Consider the following 11,039-nt stretch of genomic DNA (forward strand, 5'->3'; position numbering starts at 1 on the left):
TCAGGTGTCATCAAAACTGAGTTCTATAGATGTGTTCCTGCTCCATTACACCTCGTTTACCTGACTGAATTACCTCCTCAACATATTACTATATATTTTTGAAAACCCACCAAAACACATTTTCAAGATAGACTGTAGATAGATCAAATTAGGTTGTTTTGAGAGTACTGAAAGAGGGGGTAGGTGCTGTTCAAGCAACAACTGATGCTGTTTCATATTGTCTACATAAACAAAAAAACAATTGAAAAACGGCTCTTATGTTGGTCAGCTATGTATCCCTGATGACTCGGTAAACTTTTAGCACCCTTTAGACACCAGAAATCCAAAGCTTTGATGGGCAGTGCAGCTCAGAGTTGGTTGAACCTGACCTGCTTTCATATAATGAAAGGTTTTTATGTATTAGATTTAGAATGTGCTCGTTTGATCAGTTTTATCTTTTGTCACCAGCAGGAATTTGACACAATTTTCACATTGCACATCAACAAAAAACAAAAATTATTTTGTATGTTTTATTTTCAAAAAGAAAACAGCAGTATTTTACATAGAATTTGCCTTTTTACATTTGATTTTCAAAGATTTGATGCAAGATTTACTTACAATGTTGTTTAGCAAGGCTGAGGTCGTCAGTGTGCGACTGTAGTGTTTCAGAGAGGAAATTGATCAATACTATTCTGCCATGCTAATTTGTTTACCACAAAGGGTAGAAACTGTTTGTCTCTTTTTGCTTCTAAGTTTTTCATTTTAACTAAAAGGATTAGCCTATGCAGCAAAAAATGCTTAGACTTTAATCAGAGCTTTTAATACATGTGTAAAACACTAAGTTGTCCAGATGGAGTTATCATAGTTGCAATAGACTGAACTTATTTCAGGGAACAAAACAATCTAAATTACAAGACTTTCCAGTTAATTGTGACAATATCTAAAAAAAAGAGTGTGGCATGCATTTATATTTGGACTTCCAAGTCAAAACTTTGTAGAAACATCCTTCGCTACAATTGCAGCTTTTGAGGCACTCTTCTATTAGCTTTATAAAGTAATAAAGTTGATACAGAAATCTTTCACATTTTCAAGAGGAGTTTGAAGAGTTTGAATTGTTTTTGTCAACATAAATTCAGACATGTCAATAATACTTAAATGGACTTGTATGTGTAGCTTTTAAAACTGTGTCGCATGGACTCAAATGAGTAAGTGAGCTCCCTCTAGTGGTACATATAAAAAATATCAGTCTTCTTTTAGTAAAGTTTGACAAAGGTTTACTTTTTTTTATAAATCAAAAATGTAAAATTTTTCATCATTATTTTCAGAAAGTATTTGTTTGTTTATGAGAATTAGTTTTTTAATGTTGATTTTATTGCTTAGTGTGTGGTCTTGATACTTCAATAAGACTGTTTTAAAAATAACAGTTATGTGCCGTGTTAATTGTTGTGCCTGAAAAGCAAAATAGATTCTGAGATGTTGCTTAATATTTTTTTTAAAAAAGCAGAAAAAAATCCTGTTTTAGATAAATTCAGGAGAACTAATAAAGTATTTATTTTCCCTTTTCATCCATCTGCTCCTGTAAGACATTTTACACAGCTCACTTTTTTGCAGAAATGAATCCATGTATGAATCAAAGAATCTTCTGCTTAAAGCATTGGTGGCCAAAATGTTCAAAGCTAAGTATTTAAAAAAAAAAAAAAATGGGCCAGTCAGTTCCTAACTTTTCCAAAGTACCAGACAAACCAGGACAGGGATAAAGCTCACTTCGATGATGGTGAGTGCCACCACCAGGCTGGTAGGGGCATCTTTAAGCAGCTCTTCTTTCTTCGTGCAGTTCTGGAAGTAGGTGGAGTGGATGTAAAGGAAGAAGTCTTGGACATCAGGATTTGGAAAATAGCAGCCAGTTAACTCAGTCACAAGCTCCACACATAGCGTCAAATTGTTGTAGATTCTGCAGCGGATAAAAAGAAATTATTGTGTTAGACGGGTATTTTATTAACAATAAGGGAAGAGAATAGAAAGTATCTGTGTCTGTGGTGTGATAGGGAAAAAAGATAGGTTTATTGCTTTCCAGCAGTAGCTGCATGTTTAGATACAAAAAAGTAGAACAGAATAACATATGATGGTTATATACCAAAATATTCAAAAGGACAAACCAAAATTTAAAGATGGCACATGGCACAAATAGAAATGACAGAGCACCCCAAAAACAAAAATGTTTTTGCTGTAGAAAACATGCGATTTTTTTTTTCCAGTTTATTTTTATAAACTGGAAAGGCCAACACAATTAAAATGTATTTATATATGCATGTATTCATTAATTTGTTGCATGGAGTAAGTTATTTACTTTTTGGGTACAGCACCTTCCTTCCACAGATTAAAAATGGGACTGTTAAGTGAATTGGCTCCTCTAAATTACCCTTAGGCCTGAGTGTATGAATGGTCTATGCAGGCATGGACAATGGGGGAATACTATGTCTGTTTTGGGACAGCACTAAATCAAAAGTGCTTTTTAATATGAACTCTCACAGATGCTTTTCTGACTATTTGGACTGATTTAGCTTTCTGTTGAGACACTTACTTTGTATCTCAACAACTGAAACTCCACAACTAAACCGTGAAGCTCTGTAATATTGTGGCACAGCAAATATAACTAAAACTGCTGTGGTTAAACTACTTCCTGATGGTGCATAAACATAGCAGAAGATTGAAACTGGGGGTTGGGTGACTGAAGGAGGAAACTATTTCTTAAGCAGGAAGAGGAGGAACTTCCTTAGACTCAGTTCTAAAGATGGATATTTCCCAGTAGAACTAAACCAACAAACCTAAGCTCCATGAACACCCGCACAAATACTATCAGTCCACTTTATGAGTGTCCAGTCCTTCCACAATGTCTGGGTAAAAATTCCAACAAATTTAAATTATGGTTGAATTGCACAGCTGTTAGCTCTTTCCACAAACCAACCGTGAATTAATTGAGAAGGATTTTGCAGTGCACAATGTCTTGGGTTTGAGTGTTTGACTTTCAACATGTAGCTACTCTACGTTTTACAGTTTCAATAAATTTGAATATATTTGTGAATTTAAAAAGGTATCAATACTGGAAATATCTACCAAAACCACAGTCAATGTTTTTTGCATATAATGAGCATGCCTGTTTGCAGTTACTTCTCTTGCTTCAGTTTATTGCAGCTTTGAACAGGGAAGTGTTTTTCTTTCTTTTTTGTTGTTGTTTTTGAAGGGGCCAAGAATGCTGCTAACGAGTTACAAAGGATAGTAGACGGCTTGAATTGGAGCAGAAACTGCATGGTTGAATGCTGAGATTGGGGTGAATAAGATTGTGGTGTGCTTACAGTATAAAGATGCTGAAGTTAGATGAACATCAACTTCAAATGTATGCTCCATATCTTTGTTATTTTGTAGTAGACATTTTGGGATCATCTTTAAATTCTGTCATTTACACGTGTTTTTTTTATGAAATCAATTGAAAGGTCCAGACACAAAATGCGGGGGGATCGAAGTCAATTTAACAATATTACAATCCTGATCCTCCTTGGATCAATAAAACTGTCACCTGCTAGGAGTAACTAGAGATTCCAGACTAGCTGTGATACAAAGCACAACAAACAGTAGCTGCTGCAGCAAGCCTGCTGGTGCACACCAGGTGAAGAAATACTATCCTCCTATGCTGCACGTCTGAGCTGAGAAATATGTCGATCAGCAGAATTAGGTGCAGACCTGAAAGCACACGAGGCACATGATCTCAGTGGAACAACTCGTAGGATGTAGGAGGTTTGTGTGTTTGTTGTGGTTGTGAAATATGATCCAAAACCATATACTGTATATGCACAGATTTGACATAGTCACATTGACTGTGCCAGATTCAGCATCTGCAGATACACAGATATATACAGATTTGGCATAGTCACTATGGCATGTCTTCTTCCTTTTGCATGGACAAAGACATTTCAAGAATCTCTGTTGTGAAATTCCTTCCTTTATATGAGGAAGGAGTAAATTCAAACATACAAACAACAAAACCATTTTTATGCAATCAAGGCTTAAACAGTTTAAAGCTAATGCACGCTGAGCCATCTTTAATTTGCAGGCGTAAAGGAAAATTGTGTGGGTAGGGCACCAAGACTAGCTTTGGCCCCAGGGGCCCACATCTTTCTAAATCCAGTCATGCTCTCTAACTGCAGATCAAACAACTTACATTCCCATCCACAGTTTTACCAAACTGGGCTGGCTTTAAATTTTTTATTATTTATTTATTTTTTAAATTTATTTTTAAAAATTATTTTTCAATGTATAAATGATTCCAATAGTAGCTACAATTATTCTTGAACGCAATTTTACATCTGTTCTACTAAAATGCTACTTGTAAATTATTTTATTGTCTGTAATGTGTTCACAGTTCAATATAATTCTGATAAAATTTAGCTAATGCAGGCTACATGTTTTAAGTACAATTCGTTTCATTTTGGAACCGACACTGAAAACAGCGTCCCCGTGTGGTTTGGTCCTGGAACTGCAGTTAATAGGTGGTCAGTAATGGTACTGCAGGTTTACTTTCATTGATATAAAGCAGTGAAGGTAGTTTGAAAAAAATAACTAATTAAACCGTCCATTAGTAGCTGTCGCGTTGTTACACTCAATACACTTAACTCTAGAAGAGTTTATGAATTTACCTGACATATATTTATTAAAACAGAAAATGTTTTCTTAAGATAACCTATGAAGATTGTGAGGTCATTTTGCGGCTTTGCTAAATTATGGATTATGGATGTGAAAGAAAATGGCAGCGCTCCAAGTCTAAACAAGATAACATGGATTGGATTGTTTCAGTTATTCTACATAAAAAAAAGACGATTTCAGGCAAGACGAAATTTTTAAATATTTGTATTTGGTGGGAAAATATTGCCACTAAAACAAATTTTGCAATAGGCTACCCATGTTTTTTGTTGTTGTTGTTGTTTCTTTACCCCAACAGTTATTTGAAACGTCCATATTTGCTTTAATCAAGTTTTATTCTTCTAAAGTTTACAGTCTTGAACAAAAACAGGAAATTGTGCATTTGTGAGTAGCCTTTTGACGTTACAGAGGTGTTTACAAACTAATGTCTATTAAAGTGTGCATGGATAATCCCTGTTTTATTTTTGCTTGTAATGTAATTGCCAATTGTGTATTCACCTAGAAAAATTACATGAAATAAACTGAGAATTAAAGCCAATTTTAACAACAAAATGTTAAAAATATTTTGTTAAAAAAAAAACAACAAGCTATTGTTTTTGTCACCATGGCATGGACCAAAATAGCTGTCATTGAGTAGGTGGAAATAAATATCTATGAAAGGACTCAAAACTCTTTTGACATACCTGATAATGTGTTTCAGGACACACCAGTCATCTTTGTGGATATCATGCATTTCTGCATGAAAAAGTTCACCACAGTACTGGTGACTGAACTGTATCAGGTCACCCCGGCGGCATTGTTTGTATGGTTTTTCATTATTTTGGTCCTGGAAATGTTCTGCAGGAAAACAAAAAAGTATTACAAACATACTCTTGCCAATCAAATAGCCACAGGTTAATTTAAAGTGCTAATCAGACTCAAACTACACCAAAGGATGAACATTTAGCTGGATGAATTGGAGGATATCCTCCATTTCTTTGAAAGGTTGAGCTTGGTGACCTTTGATTGCTTATATTTTAATTTATTAAACAGAGATTGTCCGTAACGGTCCTCCACTCACCATTATCCTCTGTGATAATTAAAGATGGGTTGTTCTTTTCCAGTTCATCCTCAATGTCTTTCAGCTCGTCTTTGTACAAACCCGTTGACTTATTGTTTGGGTTTGTCGTACCTGAAAGAAATAATTTCGCTTTACTGAGCAGTAATAATTTGTCTTGCTAAAATAATTAGCTTTGTTGGACGGGTTCTTTTTCTGGGTTTTCTTTGGCTTATCTTTAAAATGTATCTCCTGTAGGCTGATCACATTTTTTTCCTGGCTATTGCAAGGGTAGTTTTCTTTATCTAACTGTTCTGAAGGTAGACGTTCAGAGAAATTTTCTTTTTTCTGTGACCTTTTTGTGAATTAAACCCACAAACTGGAGATGGAGAAGTTTAATTTTTATAATAATCAGCACATTTGGTCAACTTACCTGATAGAGCAAAACGCTCATAAGCTCTGAGTAATGAAGAAAACTGACAGTTTCAATAGCAGTGTCTGAACAAATTGAATTTCCTAATGCCTTTTTTTAATTTTTATTTCTTTTGCTGTAAAATAATTTTTAAGCTCAGCAGCAGTGGTTAGCTGATATGTCCAATAAAAATCTGATAAAAAAAAACAATATTTTAAATGAATTCTAAGGAACAAGTGTTATCCAAGTTGGACTATTTACATGAAAAATTGGCTGCCAATTTTTAAAATCTATTAAAAAGTTAATTATCAACAATAATGAAAAATCAGATAACTCAGGCTGAACTCCAATATCCATTTTTAGATATTCCAATCTGTGCTGTTGAAATCTGAGTCAAAATTGAATTGCCCTGAGATACATTTTCCATAGTTCATTAGAAAGAGAACGTCTTAATGTTCCACCAGCACATTAAACCAACTTACTTTATTTTATAAAAGAAAAAGTGAATTGATTCACAATTATTAGAGTCATTAGCTGCTTTCATTATATAAAGCTAATGACCCAATATATCTATTGCTTCCAAGACGAGAAAAAATAGAAACTTAGAATCTCAGATTCTCAGTTAATCAATATAATTAATAGCATATAGAAGTAGCTTTGAGCAATTCAAACCAAAGAGTAGAAGGAACCTTACTGTTTCCATGTGTGAAAACACTGAACGTTTGGTTATTCAGCTCATCGGTAATGGTAACTTGTTGTGACACGGCAACACCTGCAAACACACAAGTTAAGTACTAAACATAATCCATATTAATATTTTTACCTTTAATCAGTGCTTACCCCAAAAGGGAGAAAAAAAAAAACAACTAACTGTTGTTATAAGAAGCTAAACAAACAAGCAAAAAAATCAGGTTGTGTAATCCTAACCGGTATTGTTAAATCATACGCTTACGGAGAATGACGGCAGGTAAGAGAAGGTAGGAGATCATGGTGGCCAGAGATGATCAGAGCAGCAGGACTCTCTGAGGTCGATCTGTGACCTAAGGAGACTCTGAGGCTAAATGCCTCAGTCCTTTGGTATGTTTGCAAAACAGCCCACCCCCCTTTATCTTGGCTCTGCTCGCTGCTGCTGTACACAAGCATGCCATAGCCTTGTTTTTGGAAAAATACCAATAAATAGACAAAATTAAAGGATAAATAAAAGATGTTGACACTGGTAGCAAACAGAACCAAAACAACATGACGAGTTACCGAAAAACCTGAATGGTTTCTCTGAATTACAGCTGCAAATATGGCAACTAAAATAATTAGGTAACCATAAAGCTATGACAACACTAACTAATTTATTAAACTTGTAGTTTCTTCTTGTGCTTCCAACTCATAAACCAAATGAATGCACGCTTAACCTCAACCTAAATATCTACACATGTGAAAAAATAATACTAAAGTATTCAATTTTTATCAGTTGTTGAAATCTTCCTGCAGTCTGAGAAATGTCCATTGAAGTCTGGTCTCCACCTCCTAAAATTCAAAGCTCTACTTATGACAGAAAGGATTAATATTTAGGGGGGGAAAAAATGACTTTCTCTTTGCTTTGCCAGCAAATTTAAATCAATAAATGCAATTTTCAAGAGCATATGACTGGATAATTTATAACACAACCTTTACAGTTGTGTTTAGCAAACAAGACAGAGCGCTGCTTTGTTTATACACCAGTACATCAAAGAATTCTGATATACACAAGTGATATTGCTGTTATCTTGATGTTTCCGTAAATTATAGTTAAGACTGCAATTTCCTGTTGCTTTTAAAATTCTTACTGAAGGTTCTCCTAAGGAGTTTCCTTCTTTATTTTACTGCTGCGTGAAGAAGACAAGACTCAAACCTGCAGCTGGTTTAGCACAAAGCTCTAGTACAAAACATTTTTGTGTGGACATCTGCAGCGGAACATGCATGAGGGAGTTTTATCAATGCAGGCTCATTTTGTGGATTTGCAAAAAATGACAATCTAATTGAAAGTTATTATTTTGTAAATCATACGTTTTCCTCAAACTGCCACTTCTCTGTGCCAGAAGTACGACAACTTCCTGTGTTTTGCGGTTTTTAATGCACAGCACGTCGAGGCTTATTGTAAAGGCCTCTGTTTTCATGTCTGCCTGTGAGACAGGAAGCTGCTCTTTGCCACTCAATGGTTCACAGCTTGCTGACAGATGTTTACGGACACAAAGAGTGTTGACAGTAGTATCCTAGTTACAATCTGTTGTTTACTATTAGCTGCGTTTGTTCTTGCAAAAATGGTAATGATGCACAAAGGATGAGAATTTGTTCACACTAAGGTGGCATGTTTCTTTATTTTGTGCATCAAACGGCTTGCTTTTGAATGTGTAAAAATGTAAACTTGTATAATGCAAAGAATAATGCTGTTTTTATTTGCAGCCATTGCCTTTTTGCTCGAAAAATATCGTTTAAAATGTATTTTAGAGTCATTTGTTTCTACATTTTGATGGAGAATGTAAATGTCCTAAAAACTGAAATGACAAAAAGAAAATTCTCCTTGCAAAAAATGTAAAGGCTGCATCATAATGGAAAACATATAACCATTACATTCATTTTAATTATTTAACGCCTGAATCTAATTCTAAAACTACCCCTTTTTTGGGTCCTCAAACACAACAACAACAGCATGCCCTCATCTCGTGGTCTTTTTGCAATTAATTTCTATCAGATTGATGATAAAACCTCTGTCAGTGAACTTGCAGGACTTTGTACTTTTAATGGTCATTAACTAAGAAAATTGTAAATTGCTGAAATTAAAATTAGCTAGAATTATTGTTCCCTCAGAATATTAAATGCTTTGTTTTGGTTTTTGAAACGCAACATTGTTAGTAGTCATGCTCTGACTACTTTTAGCTGATCGTCCTTTAGTTTGGGTTAAGTATGCATTATGGGCACTTAGTCCCATTTCTAAGCTTTACCTGTAACTCTAAAAATCTGAGTCACCATTTGATCAATAGCAATTAAACATAAAGAAACGTCAGGGGATTTTTTCTTTCACTTAAATGGCTGCAAAAGACTTGAATGAAGTATGGTATTAAATCACAAACAAAATTTACAGTTCTTAGCAACATTCTTGTGATTATGTATGTACTTGTAGGCAGGTAGTGTCTTTGTCCTGTAAGTTCTATAAGTCTTATATGTATTATATGTTATTAATATTCAAATAGTTATATTAGGCCGTAACTTGAAGATCTGCTGACGTGAGAGTACAGTTCTCAAGTCAAAATATGCTTTTTTTTCTTGTGATTTATTTGAGCTGTAAGAGTGCATGCTATATCTGAAAATCATAAGTGCTGAAGTGTTACCGGAAATTCCAGAGGAGTCAACAAACATATCTGCCACAGATTAGAATCGGCCAGTTTTAACTAGGTCAGCGCTGATCAGGGAGTGGCAGGTCAAATAACTTGCAGAGAAAGCTTTTGTCTCATTTTTTTATTCAATGCAGCAAAACTCTTAATTCCCACCATTTTCAGGTCAAAAATGCAACAACCAACACGACTCACTTTGTACTTTTTATTTGTTTAGGAAAAAGAAGTCTATAGTTAGACGTGCTTTGCTATAGAAGTTGACAAACGTATTGTCTTCTTGTTTTCTGTTTCCGAACAACTACCATTAGCAAAGAAGCTGCAGCAAATATTTCTTTTATTTTTATGAACCGTCTTTTGAGCTAGATCTCCAGGGAAAACTAGAAATGGGCATCAGCCAAGACAAACGTGTTCAGGGTGTCTCTTGTAACTCCAGTCTCTTGTGGTGGTGGTGAATAGTTTCCACTTTACTTTTTGGGTTCTATTGGCAGACAGTGGACGATATAGTACAAATTTATGATGATTATGATGATGATTTTTTTTTTGTGTGTGTGTGTGTAACCGAATTTGAATCTAATTGCATTAACTATTTTTATCTGTATAAATTAGATTTGTGTCATTACATGAAATAATGACACTGAATGACAGTAAGTAATTGATGACATTCATTAACTATTTAATGAAAGTAAGCAATTACATTCATTGTGTTGTATAGCTAAGCAGAACAGAACTGAATTAAGATTAAACCTATTTAGCATCTCTAATATTGAAGTTGAATATTTCGTCTGTCTGTCTTTGAGGTTAACAGGGATTCCTAGACAGTATCTCCTGTTGCACACAGTTATTCGTTTTCCCTACTAAACATTTTAAAGAATGTGGAAGAAATTGGAAGTTGCTGAGCTTCAAGTTGTTCACAGCTTTAACTTTGATTAATTTCCCCTACCCCAAATGGCGAAGCTTGCTTTTTGCGTGCAAGTTTCATAATCTTATCAGACACTGAGATGAATTCAGAAGGTGGTTTATTTTTCAGCTGTACAGTAGTCAGAATTCTATGTAAAATCACCACCTTGAAAACAAAAAAAAAAACTACCACATTCTATAAGATAGTCAGATTGACTCATAACACCCAATTCGAAGTGGAGAAACAACTGTCTGCAGTCTGCCAACACATCAAATAAACCACCACTCCTCTGCAAATGTATAGACACACTGACACATAAACCTGTCGTGACTAAGTTGTTAAGAGTTTGAAACGACTGTCAAAAAAATAAATAAATAAACACATGTTGCGTGGTGAACGCAGGGCTTTTGTTACTGGGCAATAGGTCTGTGTAGATCTGGAATATAAAAACTGAACGCATTAAATGTAACAAGTAACATTTATTTATTTATGTTTTATTTGAAAGAGAAAATGACATTGACATTTTCTTTAAATTTTAGACAGGTCTCTTTTCTTTAGCTAGGCAAAATAAATTAAGTTATATTTTGGATTCTTACAGTGGAAGAATGCTTTTGAATGGCAGATTCCTTGCTCAAAATAAGTATCTGCTGTGGA

The 11,039-nt window shown here is 34.6% G+C and overlaps 1 protein-coding gene across 1 annotated transcript; it reads right to left on the bottom strand.

Moving 5' to 3' along the window:
• Positions 1-495: 495 nt before the first annotated feature.
• On the bottom strand, positions 496-8,678 carry LOC102233974 (receptor activity-modifying protein 1-like). The gene is made up of 5 exons (XM_023340409.1): positions 7,075-8,678; positions 6,817-6,894; positions 5,735-5,845; positions 5,358-5,511; positions 496-1,930 (listed from the first exon to the last, which is right to left on the bottom strand). The coding sequence occupies exons 1-5, from the start codon at positions 7,109-7,111 to the stop codon at positions 1,696-1,698; spliced, it is 615 nt and encodes a 204-aa protein (XP_023196177.1). The 5' UTR covers positions 7,112-8,678; the 3' UTR covers positions 496-1,695.
• Positions 8,679-11,039: the final 2,361 nt, after the last annotated feature.

Source organism: Xiphophorus maculatus, chromosome 10 (assembly GCF_002775205.1).
Source record: "Xiphophorus maculatus strain JP 163 A chromosome 10, X_maculatus-5.0-male, whole genome shotgun sequence".
In the NCBI taxonomy this organism is placed as follows: domain Eukaryota; kingdom Metazoa; phylum Chordata; class Actinopteri; order Cyprinodontiformes; family Poeciliidae; genus Xiphophorus; species Xiphophorus maculatus.

Excerpts from the sequence above, each read along its gene's own strand:
- LOC102233974 (XM_023340409.1), bottom strand. The coding sequence starts at position 7,111 with ATGATCTCCTACCTTCTCTTACCTGCCGTCATTCTCC. Across the intron at positions 6,895-7,074 it reads CTTACCTGCCGTCATTCTCC|GTGTTGCCGTGTCACAACAA; the intron begins GTAAGCGTATGA and ends GTGTGTTTGCAG. Across the intron at positions 5,512-5,734 it reads AATTATCACAGAGGATAATG|AACATTTCCAGGACCAAAAT; the intron begins GTGAGTGGAGGA and ends GTTTTCCTGCAG.